At 37.9% G+C, this 25,744-nt stretch overlaps 1 protein-coding gene across 1 annotated transcript in view; it reads left to right on the top strand.

The window, feature by feature from the left end:
• Positions 1-25,744, top strand: part of LOC121445588 (rho GTPase-activating protein 6) — an 87,324-nt gene that overhangs the window by 24,707 nt on the left and 36,873 nt on the right. The window contains exons 3-7 of the mRNA XM_041647729.1: positions 4,237-4,493; positions 6,222-6,417; positions 15,640-15,695; positions 17,740-17,890; positions 18,897-19,045. Of these exons, the coding sequence (XP_041503663.1) occupies positions 4,237-4,493; positions 6,222-6,417; positions 15,640-15,695; positions 17,740-17,890; positions 18,897-19,045 (809 nt within the window). The remainder of the gene's footprint in view (positions 1-4,236; positions 4,494-6,221; positions 6,418-15,639; positions 15,696-17,739; positions 17,891-18,896; positions 19,046-25,744) is intronic.

Consider the following 25,744-nt stretch of genomic DNA (forward strand, 5'->3'; position numbering starts at 1 on the left):
TCCTTAATCAAGGTACATTGGGACAAAGTGTTACTATGGCATAACTTTCCACCAGGACACAGACAGGGTATCAACATGAAAAGAAGATTAGTTCAATTGTGGTACCCTTTTTGGTATCAAATTCCTGTGTCGTGTCTTATGGTTACTCACTGTCCAGGTCACTATATGGGAGCTCTCAAGTAAAACTACAAACGATTATTTGCTGCAACTTCCATTTTTATTTTACATTAAGTAGTAATAGAAAAATTAAGAATTAATTACGTGTAGACATTCTTCAAGAAGATAGATTCAATAGTATCATAAAAATCCAACATTATGGGTTAAGGACATCATTCAGTAGGTAAAGTAGCTAACACACAACTGTGAGAACCTTAATCAAACCCCTAGAACCTTCATAAAAATGCCAGATTTAGTGGTGTGTGCCTATAACCCCAGAAAGGATGAAATGGGAGGTTGAGACAGGTGGATCCCTGAAAGCTTACTGACCATCTAGCCTGTAAACTTGGCAAAATTCCAAGCCAATGAGACTTCTGATTCAAATAAAAGGTGGTAAGTACCTGAGCAGGGAAATCACGGTTTTCTGACCTCCTCATGTGCGTATGCAAATCCAAATCCCCAAGAACCCCGTAACATGAACATGCACACATAACATGCACACACACACACACACACACACACACACAAGCCATTACTGGAAAAGAGAATGACCAAGATGTATGCACTTTCCAAGAAAGGCAGGAAGGAGCTTGGGTTAGCTCAAAGACTACTTTGTGGACTACAACACAACTTTTGGTCTACATGATAACAACATTGAGACATCATCAAAATAGAGTAAGAAGGGATGACTTAGTGATGTTTTCAAATACTTTATTGTGCTACACTGTACTATATGAACTTGGAGTAGAACTGACACCAGCACAAAGGAATGGAGGAAGGGCCATTTGAAAGCTATAAAATCTACGAGCTAAGCAATGGTACCATGGAATGAGGATTGTGGCAGAGGCGGAGAGGAATAGATCAAAAACAGAAAATAACTTGAGGGTAGTATGTCAAGATGATGGAATAGAAATGAGGCATGAAAAGAAGTATTAATGTATGACTTTCTAATGTCATATTTAGCCCATGAAGCAAGACACCCCTAGCAATCCAAGCAAGGTGTGGTAAGGAAAGACTTGGAATGAAGCATGCCTTAGTAACATATAACTGTAAAGAAACAAGACGTAGTTCATGCTTGGAGGACAAATGAGAACTATAAGATGGAAATCAAGTATAAATTCTGGGGGAAAGAAGGTACTGCATGGGACTAAGGAAGTGAGTGACAAAGGTGGTATACAGCCAAAGGTCAGAAGAGAGAAAGGGGATGAGTAAATATGAGAAGAGAGAGTCATGTGAGCCACTAAGATGGACTGGCAAGTCACCAAGTCTTATGTGAGATTGGTGGTTTAATGGTGATTCAAAGACAATAATAGAAGAAAACAACAAAGTAAAGGACAAGGGCAAGCTTCTGCCACAGGTGGGAGAGTGGGGCTCTAAAGGGAACAGTTGGGGGCTGAGAAGAAATTTCATCACCTTTTTACCCTGTGTTTCATGACAAGGTAAAGACAACCACTGATAATAAATATCCTGGTGGAACGCATGGCTCTGATTAGAACACATTACTAGTTGCCCCTAGTCGTAGCACAGTGAGCCTTAGGTAATATCTTTGTCATTTAAAAATCCTATTATCAAGTTTATTAGCTTCTGTCTTTGCAAAGAATCGTTAGATTTCTGTGACCCCACCCCCTCACAGAAAAGGGGCATATGCACCCAACACTTTATTGCCACATAAATGATAATTTTGCCCAATAGAAATTTGGTAAGTTCTTGATTTCACAATAGCTGTATTTTAAGAAGAAAAAATACACAGGGATCCTTCCTAGAATATTATAAAGACCTCAAGACAACATGCGATGTTTGGAGCTTAGAGGACTCTACGCTCTGAAGCTTGTAATAGTCTTTGAGAAAAGCAGCAAGAAAATAAAGAGAACCCATTGAAACTCTTGCTTTGAAATAATAAATTCAGTCCTAACAGAAGCCTACCATACCAGAGAGAAACAGAAACCCATTTTTAGTAGGAGATAATGAATCCATACGGTTCCTCTTTAATTTGTATCCGGTTATTAGAGTTTACAAACACTGATGGAGTTTCAGGATTCAAAAATTCTGGATTAGGGTGAGATGGAGACCTGCTCCTGCAAGAGGACTCAATTGTGGTGCCCAGATCCTCCATGACGGCTCAAGACCAACTGTAAATCCAACTCCAGAGAACCCAACACCCTCTTCTGGCTTCTGTGGGCACTTGCACACACACATGCATGTATCTACAAATAGACACACACCTACACATAATTAAAGATGAAAGAAATATTCTTTTAAATTATTGACTTCAGAGAAACTGGAAATCTCTAAATAAGTCTGGTTGAGTTTTTTTTTATATAGAAACATGGCTATGAGAGGATTGAAGAGCCACCATTGTATAGAACAAGTCCCTGTCATATATGTGCCTACATTAGCCGACCTATATCACATGATCTATTTCAAAGTTCTCTCTGTTGTTACTATCCCCACACATACCTGTATATTCTATGTGGCTGTCAGTCTTGCCATGTGTATGTCCAAATGTTTTGAAGAAAATCTGATTATGTCCTGATTCTTATAAGAAATCCTTCAAGTGGACAACTATAACCTGAAACTGCTCTTTACAGTATTAGTCTAACCTCAAAGGAGAAAAGCAGAACTTTTTGACTGACATATGTCCCATAGTTCACTGGCAGAGCAAGCACCTCTGAAAAATCCCCAGATGAACTTAGAACTTTATACTTCAAAAAAAATTGCATCTTTTGATGGGACCAGAGGTATATGCCTTTAAAATACCGTCTCTGCTTTTAATGGAGACTTGGCTATTAGCCTAGTTTAAAATGTTGCCACGAATCAAGCAGGAAAACCTTTTAAAACCTCTTTCTACCTGGTTTAATGTTAGCTTTTTGTTCAAAGAACAAATAACGTTAGAATTATTTTCCCTTGATCATTCCAGTTTCATTCACAGGACTTGTAAAAAACAAGGGCTAAATGCTGTGACTTCTAAGAGATGTAATTTTGAGTCTAACAAGAATAATTTACTTAATTGAATTATTAATACTTTCAGCATAAATCTAAAATGCTGCTAATAAAATGTCTATTTCTGAGGAACTAACATATATGAACATACATGGATCACAATGATGCAGGAAACAACTATATATATATATATATATATATATATATATATATATTGCCAAATGAAGCCAAAAAGTTCTGTTCTGTCTCTTCCTCAAATGGTACCTAATTTAAAAAAAAAGATTTAACAAAATGTACCCTGGGCTTCCCACAAGCTATATCATGTTCAAGCCCATTTCTGCATGTGGTCATCAGAGAGCCTGAATATAGATCATAAAGAGGCATGTGTAACCCAGAGAGCTGGAGATAGGCAGTAGAAACACAGAACAAAAGGGAGAAAAAGTAAAGATTTCTTCTTAAGGTGCTCCTAAATTGCTCCTCTGACCCTTAGGTTATTACTTCCTATATTGCCTCCTTTATTAGGATCTTTAAAGTATATCAGTTGAATTTCATCCTTGGATTTCTTCATCTCTCTATTATTCAGATGAGAGTCGCCCTGTTATAATTATTTACATGTCTGATTCTGCACATCCCCACCACATCTCATGAGAAAGAACTTGAGATTTTTTTATAGCTCCCTCCATTATAAAAGTTGACATGGCAATTAGTAGGTGTTCAATAAATATTTCTTGATTGAATGGATATGTGTGGTTTCTCATGCCTTCAAAGACTTCTAAAGGATAAAAATTGAAGAGTAATGGTTTATGAAGATGTATGATCATGAGCATAAAGTATTTTTTATAGTCTGTCCAAATATCATACTTATTTTTACAAAGTTATTTCCTTTAAAACAGACTTCAGCAGATGGGAAAAGATTAGAGACCTACATTTTTAAAATGTGTATTTGTACCTACTAACTTCCTTTACTGAAAAACGGTAACTTGGGACATTTTGTTCAACAAGACAAAACCATCTCAGTAGCTGATTAAGGAATCATTAATTTGACTGTGTCTGCTTTTATGGATGTGATATGAATGAGCATCCTCTCCTGTTTGAGTCTTCTCTGAATGTAAATATCTGTTTTTTTTTTTTCCCTTGCAGAATTTATTCCACAGGCGTTTGGGATGCCCTTATCCCAAGTCATTGCTAATGACCGCGCATATAAGCTAAAACAAGACATGCAGAGGGAGGAGCAAAAGGATACATCTGAGTTTGGGTCTTTCCTCCTTCCATATGGGAATAAAAGACAAAACAAAGAACTCTCAAGCAGTAACTCATCTCTCAGCTCAACCTCAGAAACACCAAATGAGTCCGTATCACCTAATACTCCGGAACTGGCTCCTCGGGTTAGGCGAAGGGTGAGTTGGCCAAGATCTTCTCTGACTCTGAGAAAACTGAAAATTAGTAAGGTTGTCCTTTGAGTCTCTATTAAAGTGAAACCTGGACACATAGTAGATATCTCTTCTACTCAGCAATAACCAGTACTGTGCATGTGGCAGCTAGCATTTCCTCCAACCTTTCCCTCCTAGTTAAATTGGTGCTCAAATATTCTGCACTACTGCCATTGATGTTGGTCTCTTGTTATCTCCTGCCATCTCACTAGACTTCCTACTCAAACAGAAAAGCCCAACCTTCAACCTATGGGCCATGTGCATAACAGGATAGCTATGAACATGCCAAAACACAAATCTGTAAACTTATGTAGAACATTATGAGAATTATTTTGGCCCTTTTGTTTTCTAACTCAGTTGTGTAGCTCTATAGCATGAACTTTATAGATGACATCATACTATCACAATGTCACACATACTATGTATATGTATGTATATATTGCACAAATGGGCTGCAGGTTAGACACCCTTATGCTAGAAGCTGAGTTTTGAGGCCAATATCCAGTGTTTCTGATAATTTTTTTCAATGTCATTCTTAGAATGTGCCTGGATCAGTGAATTAGCCACAGTTGTTCATAATCAATGAGCAATTTAGCTTTTCCTTATCAATGGCACTTGTCATTTCTCAAATAGAGCTGTGTAATCCTGTATGCACTCTCTTTCATATTCATGTGATAGCAATATGATGCCAGTGATGGAGAGGGCACTATGTTCTAGGTCCTGTGTTCTTATGTGTCCAAATCTAGAAACCTACATTTCTCAGGCCATCTGGATGGGAGTCAGCATGGTCACTGCAAAGCAGATCTAAGAATTCCTATGTCCCTTTCTCTAAGCTTTGGGCTAGAAATCTTAGCCAATCCAGCCACAAAATACTGTCCTTGTTAAATATACAACCAAACCTCCATTTATAACTCTCATTTTTTAGCTATCAGCATTCAGGACTTCTTCCAAGGTATTGCAAGACCTAAAGCCCTGTTATTTTTTTTTCATGATATTGACTATGATTCAAAGTGGAAAAATGACAAAATTAAGGAATTTTTGTATTTTCCAGATGAATTTGTTCTTCTAAGCCTGTAATTGTCTTAGACAATATCAGTAACACCGAAGCTCTAAATTTGAGCTTTCTGGTTATCTAGGACCTAGGCAGTGGACTTCTTTCTCTGTCCAAGCCCTACCAGGACTCTAATAGCTGACTTCTTAGCACACACTTCATCCAGGATGGATGGCTTTACCCTCCTGCATGCTGGGGTCACAGGCATGTGCCAGCATGCCCAGTTTGAATCTTCCTATGTATAAAGTCTACTTCTCAGAGCTATATTTGAGGATTTGTTTTATTCAAAAGACTTCTATGACTTTACCTCATTCATTGAGTATTCATTTTTTTGTTTCAAAAGTGAAATGGTTAAATCAAACTTTTAATTATATGTTTCCCATATCTTGTCTTCTATTAGGAAAAGTATATGTATTGAAATCATAACTAACAATACTTGTAGAGATTTTGTAGCTTTTTCAAAAGGCATTTAGTCTTTCCTCCGAATACATCAGCAATAAACATCTGTAAACTACATAACAAAAATCTAGCAGCAATATCTTTTGAGAGTAATAGTCCTCCAGGAACATGTACTGGGTAGCCTCTGCAAGCAACTGCTTTTCTTTCTGCTGCCTGTGATCTTCAAATCTGCATATCACTTGCAGGGTGCCATGTCAGTGGATTCCATCACGGATCTGGATGACAACCACTCTCGACTCCTAGAAGCTTTGCAACTCTCCCTGCCTGCTGACGCTCATAATAAAAAAGAAAAGGCCAGAGATAAGAGGCTGAGTCTGAATCCTATTTACAGGCAGGTCCCCAGGCTGGTGGACAGCTGCTGCCAGCATCTGGAAAAATATGGTAAGTAGACTTGTAATCAGCCATCCATGATCCAAGTATCATCCCTCTATGTACCCAATTTCAATTATGTGTTTCTTTGAGCAAGAACTAGACCAAAGTTCTTTGGGTAAATAAAGTGTACCAATATAAGTGTTGACTTAAGAAACTACTGGGATCAATAGGACTAATAGGTATGAAGCTATTTGGAGTCTTCAGATCTCAAGAATATTCAGAGGAGGCTCTGACCAAGCATCTTAGGAAAGGATCACTTGTGTTGGAATAGAACCCCCTTCAAACAGAACCAAGTCCCTTGGATGTTTTTATACATTGAGGTTCCTTACAACACTTCTTTTGACAAAAGCAAAGGTTTGCTTTTTGGGGAATCCCTACTCTGAATGTCTGTAACTAACTCTTTTTAGCTCAATTTCTTTTAACATGATGACTATCATATGATGAGTAATTCTTTAATTATTTTCTGTAATTTAGATATTTGGCTCATAAAATGCCTTATCTATCACATATCTTCATTTGCTATATATAGATTTACCACACACTTTATGGATTTGGAGGAACTTCCTTAATTGTTTATTTGCTCTATAGATAATATGTTCATCATACTTTTTAGTTTTGTCTTGTAATTTCAAGATAAGGTTTCTCTATGTAGCTCTGGCTGTAGTGAAACTCACTCTGCAGACAAGGCTGGTGTTGAACTCAGAGATCTGCCTGGCTCTGCCTCCTAAGTTCTGGAATTTTATTATAATTTTTAAAGCAAAAAGGTTAAGAAACTGTTGGTCCTATTGATATAGCCATTGTATCCCAGTTACTTAGAAGACTGGGCAGGAAGATTTCAAGTTCAAGGTGAATTCAAGCTAACCTGGGTAACATTGTCAGAGATGCATTTTGATATAGCATAATGTCCTAGGATAAATATCATTCCTACAAGAAGAAAAAACAGGAGAGAAAGTAAGGATAAAACAAACTGTGAACATTGTCATTTTTTCCTAATTACAAGAACAGAATTTTGTGAAAAAATATTAAATATGCATTTAAATTAATTAATTCAATATAAATAAAAATTACTGGATAATGGAATGACTTAAAAAATAAATGTATTTAAATCTTAGACTTTGTTTTCAACACAGAATGTTTAATGCATAGTTTAAACCTAAAGACAAGGCTTATGCTAATCAATTATCCAAGGTCCTGACTGTATTTCAAGTGTCCATAGTACTTTTATCAGTTTATATCTATGTATGTCTATCATATAATATATCTATGATTCCAGAATAATAGGATACACATTCAAATTGAAATAGATATTAACTTTAATATTCTAAACTAGTGGTTTTCAACCTTCCTAATGCTGTGACCCTTAAACACAGTTCTTCATGCTATGGTGACCCCGTCAAGCATACAATTATTTTCATTGCTACTTCATATCTTTATTTTGCTACTGTGATGAATCATAGTATAAATTGATAATGTATGATATCGGATTTATGACCCCCAAACTTCAAAGATAGTATTTTATAAAGTATTTTAGACGTTATCATTTTTTTCTTGCTTTCCTTTGACACAGGGTCACATTATGTGAGACAAACAACATCAAAAGCATTTCTGCATTTCTTCCCTAACACTTTATTTGCCTGAATTTTTGAAAAGAGTAGGTAGAGGACATTTGTCACTTTAGTCATTTAAGCGTTTGTCAGAGACCCTTTTTCCAGCCTCTGCAAAAATGGTTCTTGAAAAATTTTATTGGTTCCATTTGTATTTATGTACTCAGCCCTTCCTCACTTATATATAGCTTCAAATGCCTTCTCAATTCTTTTTTTCCTTTTTTATTGATATTTATTGAGCTCTACATTTTTCTCTGCTCCCATCGCTGCCTCTCCTCTCCCCGTTTTAGCCCTCCCCCAAGGTCCCCATGCTCCCAATTTACTCAGGAGATCCTGTCTTTTTTCTACTTCCCATGCAGATTAGATCTATGTATGTTTCTCTTAGTGTCTACATTGTTGTCTATGTTCTCTGGGATTGTGGTTTGTAGGCTGGCTTTCTTTGCTTTATGTTTAAAAACCACCTATGAGTGAGTACATGTGATAATTGTCTTTCTGTGTCTGGATTACCTCATTCAAAATAATGTTTTCTAGCTCCATCCATTTTCCTGCAAAATTCAAGCTGTCGTTATTTTTTTTCTGCTGTGTTGTACTCCATTGTGTAAATATACCACATTTTCCTTATCCATTCTTTGGTCGAGGGGCATTTAGGTTGTTTCCAGGTTCTGGCTATGACAAACAAAGCTGCTATGAACATAGTTGAGCACATGTCCTTGTGGCACGATTGAGCATCCTTTAGAAGTGGTATTACTGGGTCTTGAGGAAGACTGTTTCCTAATTTTCTGAGAAATCACCACACTGACATCCAAAGGGGTTGTACCAGCTTGCATTCCCACCAACAACGCAAAAGTGTCCCCTTTTCCCCAAAACCTCTCCAGCATAAGTTGCCATCAGTGTTTTTGATTTTGGCCATTCTTACAGGTGTAAGATGGAATCTCAGAGTTGTTTTGATTTCCATTTCTCTGATGACTAAGGATGTTGAACATTTCCTTAAGTGTCTTTCAGCCATTTTAGATTCCTCTGTTGAGAGTTCTCTGTTTAGGTCTGTACTCCATTTTTTATTGGATTATGTATTCTTTTGGTCTCTAATTTCTTGAGTTGTTTGTATATTTTGAAGATCAGCTCTCTGTCTGATGAGGGGTTAGTGAAAATCTTTTCCCATTCTGTAGGCTGTCGTTTTGTCTTGTTGACCATGTCCTTTGCTTTACAGAAGCTTTTCAGTTTCAGGAGGTCCCATTTATTAATTGTTTCTATCAGTGTCTGTGCTGCGAGGATTATATTTAGGAAGTGGTTCCCTGTGCCAAAGCATTCAAGTGTATTTCCCACTTTTTCTTCTATAAGGTTCAATGTATCTGGCTTTATGTTGAGGTCTTTGATCCATTTGGACTTGAGTTTTGTGCATGGTGAAAGATATGGGCCTATTTTCACTCTTCTACATGTTGATATCCAGTTATACCAGTACCACTTCTTAAATATGCTTTGTTTTTTTCATTTGATATTTTTTTCTTCTTTATCAAAGATCAGGTGTTTGAAGATGTGTGGATTGATATCCGGATCTTCTATTCGGTTCCATTGATTTTCCTGTCTGTTCTTATGCCAATACCAGGCTGTTTCCAGTTCTGTAGCTCTGTAGTAGAGTTTGAAGTCAGGGATTGTGATGCCTCAAGAAGTTCTTTTATTATACAGATTGTTTTGGCTATCCTGTTTTTGGTTTTTTTTTTTTTTGGTTTGGTTGTTTTTTTTCTTTTCCATATGTTTAAATGTATGTGTATCAGTTACCTGATCTCATAAATCGGATTCCTTTTTCTTGATGATCCTTAGTGGCTACAAAATTTTCCTGCTGTCAGCATCCAAACATCCAGGGTTTCTTGAACTTTTGAAGATGAGCATTTTCCTGCAAAGACAAGAACAGAACCCTGCCCCAACCCTCATGAGCTTCCCTTACCATCTTTATGGTTTTCACCATTGTGGATGAGCTGTCATTTCTCTTTTTCAAGAGGTTTCTCCTTTTGAAACTGGATCTCTATTAATTTTGATGGTATCCATGGTTTTTCTTTTCCTGTGGAAACAAGAGCAAAACCCCTTCTCCAAAGCAGCACATCTCCTGGCTTCCATTGTGAGGTCAGCACCCTTGAAATAAACTGGTAGATTTAATTCAGAAGACTTTTCTATTACTCAATATGTCTCTGCTGCTGTTGTCCCTTTCTCATCAGCATTAAGAAAATTCAAGGTTAATAAAGCATTACGTAATCTATTTCTGGAGGCATTTTCCATCCCTTTCTGTTTGTTTAACTTATCTTTTATAGTTCAATTTGATCTTTCTATGACTACTTGACCTGTAGGACTGTATGGTATATCTGTAACATGCTTAATATTATAATAAGCAAAAAAAGTTTCATTTTCCTAGAGACATAAACTGAACCATTATTTGCCTTTATTTGTGCAGGTATACCCATGATGACCATAACTTCTAATAAATGTGTGATTTCTGAATCAGCCTTTTCTGAGCTTAAAGCAGTTGCCCACTGAAAACCTGAATAAGTGTCAATGGTGTGGTGTACATATTTTAATTTTCCAAATTTAGCAAAGTGGAACACATCCATCTGCCAGATTTCATTCTTTTGAGTGCCCTTTGGGTTAGTCCCTGCAGGTAGCGGTGTTTGGTTATAGATAGAGCAAGTAGGGTATCTCTTTATAATCTCCTTAGCATGTTTCCTTGTAATAGAAAATTTTTCCTTAAACCTTTGCATTGCAAGAAGTGGGGCCCCTTGTTTATCCCTTCTGTCTGGCTAGCTTAGTCCCCAAAATAACCACACAGAAACTGTATTCATTAAAACACTGCTTGGCCATTAGCTCTAACTTCTTATTGGCTAACTCTTACATCTTAATTTATCCCATTTCTATTAATCTGTGCATTGCCACATGACTGTGGCTTACCCACAAGATTCTAACCAGTGTCTGTCTCAGGCAGGAGATCCATGGCATCTCTCACTCTGCTCTTCTTCCCAGCATTCAGTTATATCTTGTCCACCTACCTAAGTTCTGCCCTATCAGGCTCAAAGCACTTTCTTTATTCATTAACCAGTTAAAGCAAGACATGAGCAGAAGAACCTCCTACACCATCTTTGCGATTGACATGATGGTTTTTATGAAATTCTGAGGCCTGCAACATGCTTCCAATAAATAATTGATCAATTTATGCACTGCCTTGTGCTAGAGGACCTGGCAGACACATATGGGATTGGATGTGTGTTGTGTATATAGGACAAAACCTATTCCTGATTATGTCTTACACGTAGATAAATAATGAAGACAATTCTGTATCATCTGGTATAAATTTAGTGGTTTCAATATGCAAAATAACTCTTTCTGCATATTGTGAACCAGTAACTATATTAAGAAGTTCTTTAAAATCCCTTAGCACCATGAGAATATCATATAACTCTGCGTTCTGGACAGAATTATAAGGGCTTTGTTCCACCTTACTTAATTCTTCTGATTTGTATCCTGCCTTCCCTGATCATTTGCATCAGTATAAAAGGTATGGGCTCAAGTTATTCAAGCATCACATACAATTCAGGGAAGAATTCAAGAAGTTCTCTTTATAAGATTAAGTCTATCACTTTTAGGATAATTGCTTTTAATTTCTCCAAAAAAAATTAGCACAAGATCTTTGCCATGGTTCATTGTATTCCCATAACTTTTTTATTTCATCAGTAGTGAAAGGCACTATAATCTCTGTTGGGCCTATACCTGCTAATTGATGAAGTCTCAATTTACCTTTTATAATTAATTCAGAGACTTTTTCCCCATAAGTTTTTAATTTTTTACTTTGTTTATATGGTAAAAAGATCCATTCTAAGATAATATTGTCCCTCTGCATTAAAATTTCTGTAGGAGAAATTCTGGAATGCAATATGACTAGAATGCAATTAAGATTTAGATTCACCCTATCCACATGTGCCTCCTGTAATTTCTCCTCAACAATTGTCAATTCCTTTTCCACTTCTGGGACTATTCAAGTCTTTATCAGCATCTATGTTTTTTTAATGAATATCTATTTCAAATTTGATAAAGAGCAAAAGTTCCTTTACAAATCAAGTTTAAAAATTATTTAGAATATTGAAAAAGTTATAATATTATTCCTAGGAATTCCTTTTCTACATCCCTTCTCAGATGTCCTATTCTACCACAATTAAAATATTTGGCATTTTGATGTCTTCTCATTCCTTTGGAAATTGCTTCTCCTAACCAAGATTCAGTATTATAGTCAAATGTCTCAATGTTCATTGTATGCAGGATCCATTCATCTGTAGGTGTTGATCTAATCTTTAAAGGCCAAGTATCTTTTTGCATTCTAAGTTGGCATTTTCAAAAGCCAGAGATTCAATAAGTACTTGTCTAGCATCTGGGTCTGTTACTCCTATTTTTACAGCCTTATTTAATCTTTGTTAAAAGTCAATAAAGGGTTCTCTCTGGTCCTGTTTAACCCTGGTATATTATTCAATTATTTTTCCTAGTTCTTGAATCCTGTCCCAAGCATTTGTGGCATAAGGACAAAATTTGTTCATTGTGAAAAGCTTGAACCTGTGGGTCAGCATAAGGGCCTTTACCAAGAATTTGATCTTGGGAAGTCTCAAGACCTTCTGCTTTTCCCTATTGTTCCAAATTTTTTGCCTCTTCTCTGAAATAAATTTTAAACATTAATTAAGGTCTCTCATCCAGGTCTCCTGAAACAAACTGAATCCAGTCATGTGGCATTGCTTTAATGCTAGAAGACCATGACTTCATCATCTCCTTTATAAATGCAGAATGCAAGCCATAAGTTACAATAGCTTGCTTAATTACTTTTAGATCATTCATTCCTATAGGTATCTATCTACCTTCTTTGGATCCTTTGGGGCCTTTTGAAGTTGATGCTTTGTCAGAGTAGATTACAGGGTAGGAAGCTAAAACCCTGGGTAAATCATCTTTGACAGCTACTGGCGATGTTGAATCCTGTCTTTGTGCCTTCTTTCACTGTTCATCAGCTCCAATAATTTCCTCAATTATTTCAAATCTTTTTATTATTGTCTTTTGTAATGCCCGAATCTCCTGGCCTGTATATATTTCTAGTGATTTCATTGAGGCACCTAGCCTCTGGTCCTCATTCTGCACATGCAATTCCAAGGTCTGAAGTTTCTCCTTTAAAGATAACATCTCATCCTTGGACATTACATGAATAGCATGCAGATTACCATACTGGAGAGATAGTCTATCTGCTAACTTATCATAACTTTTTGACAAATTTTGATTGTCAAATTCAACATTATAAATTCTTTCAAATAACTTCTTATTATCCTTAGATATGGATTCAATTTTGTCTATCAAATTAATGTTATCCTTTTTAATAGTATTATTTTTTTCAGGCAACTTTTAATTTTTGATGGTATTAATCCTGTCAACTAGCAGTTCATTATTAGTCTGTAAAGATTGTATCATTCCTAAAAGTGCCATATTCTTTCTTAATCATAGAATATGGAGAAGAAAACTGAGTCTCAATACCCAATAAATTGAAATATCACCATAACCATATAAGCCTCACATAATACAACCCATAGTATTAGCAAAATTTACTAAAAGTTGCAATAGTGTGAAGTCTGCCATATTGATTTATTAATTACCTGTTATGTGATATGGTAAACTGTAATCTTTATTGTCCAGCAGATGTCATGGTTGCAGAGTTGCGACTAGAAGCAATGCAACTGGTGGCGACAGGAATGGTCCTGGACTCCTTTAGTTTCCAAGCCACTTTAGTTTTCTGCCTTGGTACTGGTTAAATACTGAGAAATATGCTTTGTTTGACAAATTAAAAGCAATTAAATCAATTACATACACGGAGCAAAAAAATCAGAACTCATGGGTAGGGAGCAGAAACCAGAAGCTGCAGAAGTCGCCATGCGGCAAGGAATAGACCCAGGGAATGTAGCAGTCATGCTTGTGCTTGGGAAATTTCCACTTGCCACATGCAGTAAACTCCACTGTGGCAGGGATTCTACAAAAGAAAATGCTTAAGTAAAAGCAAGCAAAGTGGGCAGGGTTGGGAGACTGAGTGCCTGGGCCGTGGCCTGGCTAGGTCTTTAGACCATCCACCCAGTAGTCCCGAGTCTGAATCCACATGGGTGCCAAATGAAGAAGGATAATTAAAAGAAATCCCACACTAGCTCAGAATTGAGAAACAGATATTTATTTAGGGGTAGACTCACAAGTCAGAATCCTCTGAATGGAGATCAGAAACCGAATCCCGTTGCCAGAAAATGAGAGCGGACACATGTTCTACATCAGCTTATGTAGTATAAGAGGCCACACCCCAGTGGACGGGTAACCACTGTTAAAGACCAATTTTTCAAAGACTTATTTTTTTTAATTTTATGCCTGTCTGTGGGTCTAAGGTTATTCTTGTACACTACATGCATGAAGCTATCTTCATAGACCAGAAAAGGTTGTTGATTTTCCTAAAAGTGAAGTTCAAGGATTTGCAAGCTGCCATATGGGTGCTTGGATACAAACCAGGGTCCTGTGGAAGAACAGCAAGTGCTTTTAACAACTGAGCCATTTCTTCACCTTCAATTTTCCAACAAGGAATAATATATTATAACTTTTTAAATATTCTAAATAATTTTAAAACATGATTTGTATAGGAACTTTTGCTCTTTATCAAATTTGAAATAGATATGTTTATTTTTCTGATCATAAAGAAAATATACTTCTTAAGGAAAAAATATATATAATGTAGAACAATTAAACACTGGATAAGAAACAATCACAGCTGAGTGGTAGTGGTGCACACCTTTAATCCCAGTACTTGGGAGGCAGCAGTAGGCAGATCTCTGTGAATTTGAGGCCAACCAGGTTTACAGAGTGAGTTCCAGGACAGCCAAGGCTATACAGTGAAACTCTGTGTCAAAAAAGAAACAATCACTTTAAATTTCTGTTTATTTCTACTTAGCATTTAAAACTCCCTAAAAATATACATATATCACTTATTTGAAATGATACTACATGCAGACACACACACATATATATATATATACATACATACATGCATGCATATATGAAGAGAATGTCACTGATCTAAATGGATGGTAGGCCACAGAATTTTCATGTTTATAAAAATGTTTTATAAATATCATTTAAAAAGGATGCCAAGTAGTCTGTCATGTGAGTGGACCCCAGTTAGCTCCAAATAAACAACTTTTTCTGTTATAAATGGTCCTACTCTGACCTCCTTTGTGTACATGCCTTTGTTAACATTTTTGATCATCTTAGAATCGTGTCATAGGTGTAGAATTATAGGGCCAAGCCTATAAAAACAATCTCTCTGACCTATAACATCAGTAGTCACACCAGGAAAAAATATCTCATCCCCAAACATTTAATGTCAAATAATTGTGAAGTTGAAAGGGTCAATTATGTACCTGAGGAAGGTGAATGATATAGTATATGAAAGAGCCACCGAATACTGTGAAGTCACTGCTGTTCTGCATGCTCAGTACAAGCATTCTGCACTGTTTCTACGTTGATTTCACTCAGAGTCTCAAGCATTAAAAAAAAAAAAAACAGCCTGCTGATTTTGTTTGCTTATTTACAGGCCTCCAGACAGTGGGGATATTTCGAGTTGGAAGTTCAAAAAAGAGAGTGAGACAAGTAAGTGAAAATGAAGGTTATGTTGTCTGTTTCCCTTGACATTTCATTGAATTACTAGAGGGAAAATTCAAGTTTATGTAAATCTCCTTTGACTATATTTTCCCAACCATCCGATTATAGTATAATTAAATCCCAGGAAATGAAAAACAACTCAGAAGGTTAGAAAAGTAGAGTTGGGGTGAAAAGATTGAAAGAATGGATCTGGACATGTCCATTCTATGCTCCACTGAAAGAAACTATTTGATAAAGATATCACTGAAGTTGGAAAAGTGGAAGATTCAGAAAAAATGCTTAATCAGCAAGTGATAGAAAATAGAACATAATTTCACTGAGGCCAGTTTTATGCAAATGTAAAATGCCATAACACCCTCATCTAATCTGGTGCTACATTTATTTACTTTTGCAGAAATAAATGCTTTATAAGATCTTATGGAACCATTGGTTCCTGGTTAATTTTTCATGATCAAATGTAATTCTTGATTTTGTGTGTGTGTGTGTGTGTGTGTGTGTGTGTGTGTGTGTGTGTGTGTGCCAACCTTGCACTACATGCTTCTGGCAGAAATTTGATATTAGATTGCCAAGGTAGTTTCCTTTGATCAGATAGGTTGTGATGGCTTCATAAAAGGCAAACCATCCTTTAACAAACAGAACCCTTTTGATAGCAAAAGAAGGTTGCAATGTCATTTTTCTCCTATTGATTGAAACAGAGGGAAATAAGAAACTCTACAATCTAGAAGTTAATCCAGGTAAAAATTTTAGTTGAAGTTAAAGAATTATTTATTTATATGTTGAAGTAAATACCCTATCATGTATGTTTTTCATTGTTAAAATAAAAAAAAAATCAAAGTTGTTTTTTTTGTCCTGATTGGTTTGTTTGTATTCTCAATAATCACACAAAATGAGTGAACAGCATTTAACAATTCACCATGACACCTGTAAAATGTAAACTATCTTCTAGGCTTCACACCTATATAAAATTAAGGGATATCTTTATTAATAATATCTTATTGACTCAGCCCTCCAGCTGTAGTCCCCTTCACCGCTTTCTTTTCAGGCTTATAGAAATTCAGAAATTTAATTCATTATCTTGTGATTAAACAAGCTCCTTTAGTGGTCCACCTCTGTCTGTGTGTGTGTGTCTTTTGCATATGTGTTTTAAGTCATCTGCATGTGCTCAGGAAAGAATCATGGTGCGTCTGAACTAGCTTGATTGCAGTAGTGCCATGGGTGAACTCCTCATTTTGGCTGTCTTGTAAATGCTGATGGAAAATTGTCTGAAATCAGTGAGCAATTGAGGACAGTGATTGGTATTTTCATCAAGTGGACAGATGATGAGTTCCAGCAATTATCCTTTGACATTTTGGGGATCCATAAAAAAGGGAGATATCTTTGCATAGGGATTTACTTAAGGATTACTCACTCAATAAGATGTAATTAGTGGTAACTTAGAACTAGATTTGAGTATGAAATATGCTTTAACTTACTCACTATTTTATGTTTTTATGTAACTTTTACATACCCTGCACTTTTTCTTTAGAAAGTAAGAGCTAGGACTGGGACAATGGCTCTTGGTGTGTAAGCATGAATTCCGGTCCCCAGCACCCACATAAAAAGCCTGGCATGATGACATACCTATGAAGTCAGCACTAGGGGCGAAGGAAAGCAAGCAGCGATAGAAAAATCCCTGAAGTTTGATGGCCTCCAGCCTAACCAACAAATGGAAACTCTAGGTTCAGTTCAGTGAGTGATCTTAACCTCAGGGGCATGAAAAGTCCAGTAATAAAGAAAAACACCCAACATTATTCCCTGGCCTCTACAGGTGTGTACCTGCACACACATGTTCACATGCATTCTGTTTCCTTTTTTCCCTTCTTGTGATCTGTGCAGACTTAATACCAGATGTTGTCCTTCAAAAACATTTTGGGGGGAGATCAGTAAACACAGAGGTTAGATGATTCTAAGGTATCGTTGACTATATGAAACTTCTTGTCAAATTAACCCTCTGAATCTTATGTAACTGATACTTGAACCGTTGATTTTCCAGCTGCGTGAGGAATTTGACCGTGGGATTGATGTCTGTCTGGAAGAGGAGCACAGTGTTCATGATGTGGCAGCCTTGTTGAAGGAGTTCCTTAGGGACATGCCTGACCCCCTTCTCACCAGGGAGCTCTACACAGCATTCATCAACACTCTCTGTACGTAATAAAGCCAGATTTTCGGGAAAGCATCCCTGGAATAGCAGGATGTCCAGCACACTCATGAAAATCTTGTGCGTGTGTTTCCCGATAACTGCTTTTGCCTTTATTGGTCTCTAATGAATGGGCTATTTGGGGGATTTTCTGAGATATACCCTGGGGAAACTAGCAAGAAAAAAGCTGGGCTAAAATAAATGGGAAAAGCCAAGAATTTCAGATGTTTTCAAATGACCCCAGGAAAGTAGAAAGTGCTATAAGTTGATGCTTTAAAGTGCTGGAAAGAACTTGCATTGAGTCTGTGCCTAAAAATTAATCCTGGCATCTGGTATCAGGAAGGAAGAACCAAAAAACCCAGAGTAAGAAAGTGGGCAACAGTATTTTCAGTGGAAGTCAAATGACATAGCCCAGTACCAGTACTTTCAAAGGAGCTGTGTCTGACTGTGCACAGACCCAGAAAAGGTCAGGGAAGAGGAAAGAAAAAAATGTCAGAGATGTATCAGTCTGCACACGTTTCTTCCTACAAAGCACCAATTCCATTGGGATTGTGGCTAAGAAAGAAGACAGTGTGTTTGTCACATGCCTTAGGTATTGCCAAAAAAAACCCCAAAACCATACCTTGTATATTGTTCAAGAAGAAAGGCCCTTAAACACATTATAAAAGATTTCATACCATTCACCAATTCCCAGCCACTGTTAGTGGATATTTACCAGTGTGCACTAAAACCCATTAAGTCAGAGTAATAAAATAAGAGAATGGAGGCTGATGGAAATAAGGGAAATGGGTTATCTTTCCTATGATTTCTCTTGCAGTCCAACTGTTCTCTAGATGTTTCATAGATTTTTGTGGCTAAGCTGCTGAAGTAATGGGAAAATGGTGGAAGTCACGAAGTAGAGATGGCTTGGGTAACTTCTTTCTTAAAGTAGTGGAGAAGAAACCCAACCTCGGTGCCCAAACAGTGTCAGCTCTGCCAGTCTTACTCAGAGTACCTCTCTCTGCCATATGTAGTGTTGGAGCCAGAGGAACAACTGGGCACCTTGCAACTCCTCGTTTACCTTCTACCTCCCTGCAACTGCGACACCCTCCACCGCCTCCTACAGTTCCTCTCCATTGTGGCCAGCCACGCCGATGACAGTGTCAACAACGATGGACAAGAGGTATGCTGCCATAACTAGAGTGACTTCTTTTCTATTGTTTGTCTGTTGTTCTAGCTGGTAAAGCACAAACTATCAATGTGATCACACATTTCGCTGGAAATCTTAATGCCTCGCCATCTGCATTAGTTGTTCATCTCATGACATCATCGATATACCTGACGAAAGCCACTTAAGGAAGGAGGAGTTTGTTTGTCATGAGAAACAAGTCATGGTGCCAGGAACAAGCATCAAGTGGTCACATTGTGTCTATAGTGAGACAGAGGGGAGAGAGGACTGCTGACAGCCAGCTTACTTTTTCCATTTCATTCAGTGGTGACCCCAGGACAGGGGATGACATCACCCACATTTAGAATGGGTCTTCCCACCTCCAGCTAGTGTAGATTACACATCACTGACATGCTGAGAGATTTGTTTTCCTAGTCATTATAAATCCAATCACAATTTCTCTGACGTAGATGTTTATGTAATAGTTGTATCTCTTGGAGGCTCGGTTTCTGAAAACATGAAAACTGTTGATCTTCTTGATATTTTCAATGACACCTCAAAATGAAACTCCTATTTTCCAAAAAGACGGTTTGCTCAAGACTAAACTTCCATTTGGGAGGGGAAGATAAGACAGTTGGCTACAGCAGAGTTTGAAAAGGTGTAAAAATAGAGTGCAGAGTGAGCGAAGGATGCCATTGTTGTAACTGGCCAAATCTCTTGTGCTGACTTGGAAAGCAAATATCACAGCTCCTCTTATCTCATTGGCTTCAGTGTAGAAAGTTCCTTTCACTCCTTAAATCACTTCTTCAAAACAGGCATTTGCTGAATTTGCTGCTTTTAAGTAGAGTATGGAGGGGACTGGAAGTTTTGGTCTTTGCTGTTATATAGCAATGATACTGAAACTGAAGATCAACTGTTAAAGGCACATTTGCTAAAGTTCTATAGACTGTTTAGGTATATTCTAGTTGAAACTGGTCCCAATTCAGGGCTAGTATTATCCTTCCTCCCACATGAGATTTGGAGCTATGGTTCTCTTCAGTCATACTCATTCTTTCAAATATTTAAGAGTTTCATCATTGGTCAAAAGACATAGCCTGCTAGCTGGTACCCTATTAAATATTCAGTCTCACAAGGGACCCCATTTTCTTTGATCTCACACAGCCGTACTTCTCTCTGATGCTGGTTTTCCCAAGAGGCCTCAGAGCCATTAATAGGTTAGTATGTACTTTAAATCAACGAAAGGGAGCCAGAGGTGTTCCAATCTTACTTAACCACATATGCTGCTATTTAAATTATTAAGCAGAGCTCAGCTATATGATGGACTTCTGTGCTTGTCAGATTTAGTTCCCACAGGGCATGGACATATGTAATTCCTTTTTAAGTAGTTCAGAAAAGCAATTCTGGGGCTGGAGAGATGGCTCAGAGGTTAAGAGCATTGCCTGTTCTACCAAAGGTCCTGAGTTCAATTCCCAGCAACCACATGGTGGCTCAGAAAAGCAATTCTGCATTTCTCCTCCTCCTTCCCACCAGGAGTGTGAGAACGGAACTTGAACTTTCCCAAGGTAGCCATTTTTCTCTGTAGGAGTTATAATTAGTTACCCCCCCCCCCAGCTTCAGGTTTCATCATATGGTACTGACACCTTACTTCAGCTCTTCCACTGGTATACTATAATTCTCATAATTGTTGCATAGTTACATTATCCGTCTGGGTGTCAGCCTTTATGGACTACAGAGATAATGGAAGCTGTAGAGCCTTGTGGCTGCGTGAAAACAGAGCCCTGATTGAAAGGTATGCCAATTGCCTTTCTGGTGTTTGCTAAGTACTGTTTGAGAAGGAGAAAGTTGAGTCTTGGGTGATTAAGAAGGCACTGAGGAAAGCAAAAAGTCCAGTCCAACTTGCTACCATATTACCTTTGGGGAAAAATTTCCAGACACCAAGTCTTCAGTTCAAAGCTCAACAAGCCTCATTACTCATGCTCCAAAGAAGACAATATTCCTAGATGAAAATGCAGATTTATCTTAGCCTGCCAGGATCCTAGCTACCATTTATGACTCTATCATGTGTTGGTTCTGTGCCATAGTACCTAATCCTTTGAATAGGCAAGGCGAATGTTATTGTGCCCACTTTTCATGGAATGAAACTGAAAGACAGTGCTTAGGTAACTTAGCCATGTCCCCCAGGGAACTTCTACTTATGACAATATAACTGGCAAGTTTGTAGAGTTTACAACTCTGGAGAGGCACTGTATACCCTCTCGTCACTGTAGATTTGTAAAGTCATTAGTAGAGTAACCCTGAAGGAACAGTAAAAAGCTCTTGCAGAAGGGTCCTTTTCATCAATGCATATGTATCACCATACTGGTTAGTTATCATATGGATTCTGCAACTAGAGAATATGCAGCTGTCCTTCATACTACAGCCAGTCTAAATTACTCAGTTAAAACAGTAGGGAAAATGGGAGGACAACATCACTTCCTTGTACATGTTAGAAGCAACTATAAGCAAGCAGCCATGTTTGACTTAAGGCTATAGAGCAGAGAGTACTGAGGGGGTGGCAGGAAACTGGGCCATGTTCATAGAATACTGAAAGTGTCTGCAGGTAGAATCTCTATCCTGCTAAGATATGAACTTTGGGAGCACAGAGAAAAAGATTATATAATCTATGGTGTAGATTAATTTCACATACAGAGAGAGAGGGAGATAGATAGATAGATAGATAGATAGATAGATAGATAGATAGATAGATAGATAGATAGATAGGAAGAAAGAAAAAAGAAAGAATGAACGAACAAACGAAAGAAAGAATTGAGAATTATTATGAAGTTTTTGTATCAATGACAGTAGAGAAAACAGGAATCTAGAGGCGGAGGAAATGAAGACAAAAGGCAAACAGACATTCATAGAAGAAGGGATAGACATGAGCTAGAAGATCTGCAAATAGCACCATGGAGAATATCAAAACAAAGCCTTGTAGGAGGTTGAGTAGACGGACTACATAAACATGGCATAGAACTAGGGGTTAGCTAAACTCCTCTAATAGAAGCTAAGGGTCTTTGCTTAAAATATTTTAGTAGGATGAAGGAACATAGAATGGGCAGAAGAATAGAGAAAGGCAAAATACTACATTAGAAATTATGGACAAATAACAGAGCATTTCTCCAGTTCTCCTATCTATTGTTAGGCCATCACTTCCTTAAGGATTGCCGCGTGGAAGAAAACTGACTCAGATTAGAGAATAATAATAATAATAAGCCTGGAGGCTCACAAAGCTTTGCCAGAGCCTTGTCTATGTGAAAGATGCTGAGAAAGGCCTATATTTCCTCATCTGCAAAGTAAAAGCATAATGTCCTTCCTGATATGTGCTAAAAACTCAGTGCACCCTTCATTAGTAAGATCATGAAGATAGATCTAAAAGGTATATGCATCCATTTGAGGAGGTGCTTGTTTCTAGGGCATGGTCTACCTTACCTTAGCTCTAGAGCTTCAGGAGGATCCTGCCTCCCTTTCCTCAGCCTCCTCCAGTCTTTATTTAGAGCCATTTTCCTATCTCTGCTTGCTCTTATAAGGTCTGCCAACCAAGAGTGAACAGGAGGAGGTACACCCGTATGATGGATGTACAAAGAGGTTGGCACCAACACAGCTGTATGACTTTACTTCCTATCGCTTCACCTCCTCCTGGCTCTAGGCCTTACTGCCCCACTATGTATAAAATAATGACCATGAGAGCAACTGCTTTCCACATAAGCTTTTCTGGAGAAAGAACTCTAAAAGTCTATGGAAAGCCCCTAGTTAATGTCTGGAAACACTGGACTTTTAACACATGCTATTTATACAGTGCTTTGAAATTATCTGAGAGGCTTACTTAGTGAAGAGAGAAGACTTCCTGGAATTGACTGGCTAACTAAATCATGCAGTCATTGCCAGTTTTGAGTGTCCCTAGCACCTAGACAGGCCATATATACTTAACTAACTAACTAACTAACTAACTAACTAACTAACTAATGGCCTATGTGTATATATTAAAACATGGGGAAGCAATGGTGGGAGATGTCCAGGAACAAGATTTCTTCCAAACTGAACAAGTAGCAAACCAAAACATAAAATGGGAACAAAGCAGAGCAGCTTGGGCCGCAGCTGGAATCCATGTGCGATCTCACAGACGGATAGGATTGCATTCCCAGAATAGCAACCAGAGAAGGAGAGAGCGGAAACAGAGCTCTGGATTGTCCTTGTACTAAACATTCTTTTAAGTAAAAACAAAATCTTCAGTTTCTTCATGCTTAAAAAAGGGAGAAAACTCCAATTTTACTTTAAAGGGGGTTGGGGAAGCTTTCCAGATGCCTTCAAGTTCTGAATGGAGGAATTGGAAAAGGACCCATATTTTATTTTCCCCGTAACCATAAATTTCCAGGAAGAGGATTGAAAATAGAATGAAAACTTTTGGAGCTTCGTGTCAACAAAATAAGACAAAGACCGAATAACTAAAGGTCCTGCAGAAAACGCACTGTCTCCTATTTGGAAAGTTTACCACATGGAATAATACTTTCCCCTGGTGTTGACTTGTTTATCTGAAAACAGCCTCATCCTTTAGCAACAAAAAAGAAACCCTAGTTCTACAGCAAGCTTGCAGGGCAAGACTACCATCAGCTCAGAGGTTCACACGGTAAAGGGGAGACTAGAGGGAGTCAACTAGGCTATTCTGTGAGGATTCCTGAATCCTACACTAGGCAGCCACATACTGTCTCAAAGATGGTGTGGATCTTCCTGGGGATGGGGGTGCATTTTTATCCTGACAGTCCTCAGCATTCTTAGCTAATGCTAGCATGAGGAATCAAAGTTCACACAGACCAGTAGCTCTCACTGTGGGAAATGTTGCCCTACAAGGTCCACAGAGCCCTGTGTGGACACATCTATGGTTGGCACAACTGGGTGTGGAGGGATACTACTAGAAATTAGTGATGTAAGGCCACTTACTATCCTACTCTGCATAGGAGAGTCGCTGCAGCAAGGAATAGTCGGCCACAAATTTCACCACTGCCATGGTAAACACTAGTTTAGAAATATTCAGCCAATCTTTCTTTCCTGTGTGAAGAAGGCAAGTAAAAGGATTACCAAGCTTTTAAACTTGCTCATATTCCTTATTATAACAATTTAAATTGGAGAAATGACTCCCAAAACAGTGCTCAGCCAATCACATAAAATGCCTTTATGTAGCTATTTCTGTACATTATTTATAGCAAGAGAAGAGAGAAAATGACACAAATGCGTGTCATTTGGCTGTGCTTAAAGCAAATCATTATCAGTTTATGCAACGGTTACTAATGGCCAAGAAAAAGTGATGAATTGTTTGAAATTGGGAGATGAATGCAACGTGTTGGTAAGAGACAACAAGCAAGTTACAAAATAGCTTAAGGAGTGAGACTCTAGCTTTCAGGGAAAAAAAAAAAAAACTGTACCACGCGTCTCTGTGCAAATAGGCCCTTAAGAAAGCATTTGGACAATTGGATCTGGGGAGTGATAGATGAAAGCTGTTTCGTTTTTACATGCTTGTCCATGCTTTCTATTCATTAAAATATTGAACATGTGTGTGTGTTTCTTTTTTAATATTTTCACCTAAAGAATACTTCGCTGCCTTCATTCTGTGCTTCCTGATAGTGCCAAGCCCAGACCACTCTGTGTCTTTCTTCTTTATCCCTGTTTGTGAGAGTGTTTGAAGATGCATCTGCACTCACTGTTCTCACTGCTTGCTGAAACCCTGCAAAGGCTCTGATCTAGATCATCAGACCACCCTCAAATCCAACCCAGAGGGGCATGTAGAATGCCATGGTGAACATCTGTCACAGGAGATCACACACTTGAAACAACCCTAGCATTCCTAGCATTCCTTCCCAGCACATGTTCCTCTTCTTCTCCAAATATCTGGCCCCTTCTTGGTCTGTTTTATCAGCTGTTCCTTAAGGGTGTTCAACCCACCTCAACCCTTTATATTCCTTGTCTATTCCTAATCGGTTTCTCTTACTGTTATTTAAACATGCAATCCTCACCCGCAGCATGATGCCCTCATTCTCGCCATTGACAATCTACATGACAATTGGAACACTATGCTTTACCCCCTATTCTGTTATAGTTCAGAAGCTAGCTGCTAAAACCTAGACTGTGTACGCTTCCCATGTGTTGGCACGCCACTGCTGTTTCTGGGGCCATAGAGTGCTCTTTCTAACAGGCAAATCATTCCATTTCCATACAAAATCCTCTTGTTCAGATGCCCTAAATATATTCCACATGTTTTTGTGTGCTCCACTGTGAAAATGGTCCTGACCAAAGATACTCTGCTTTGCACCAGAAATAACATTTTCTTTCTTTCCAGATTGTATGGTCAATATTGCTACCTCCAAATTCTAGGGTCTCTGGAATGGATAAGGTCCATTATTTGTACTCACGACCTGAGAATGGGAAGTGTATTTCCTTCCTAGAATGTGAGCCCTCTGAAATAAGGATTGTGCTCTAATGATTATCATTGGAAGTGTTAAAAATAATTTTGACCCATGAAAAATATCAAGTAGCAATATGCTGAGTGGATGGATCAGTGGAGATGTTATGGATTGATGTGTGAACAGCCACATTGATATATGTATTGCTGAGGGTAAATTTTTGAAGTACAAATTGTCTGAAAATGTTGAATAGTAAGAGTTTGGGAATAAACACTTCAAAATG

This window comes from Microtus oregoni, unplaced genomic scaffold, assembly GCF_018167655.1.
Source record: "Microtus oregoni isolate MIOR12 unplaced genomic scaffold, Mior012 000216F_ref0000361, whole genome shotgun sequence".
Lineage (NCBI taxonomy): Eukaryota > Metazoa > Chordata > Mammalia > Rodentia > Cricetidae > Microtus > Microtus oregoni.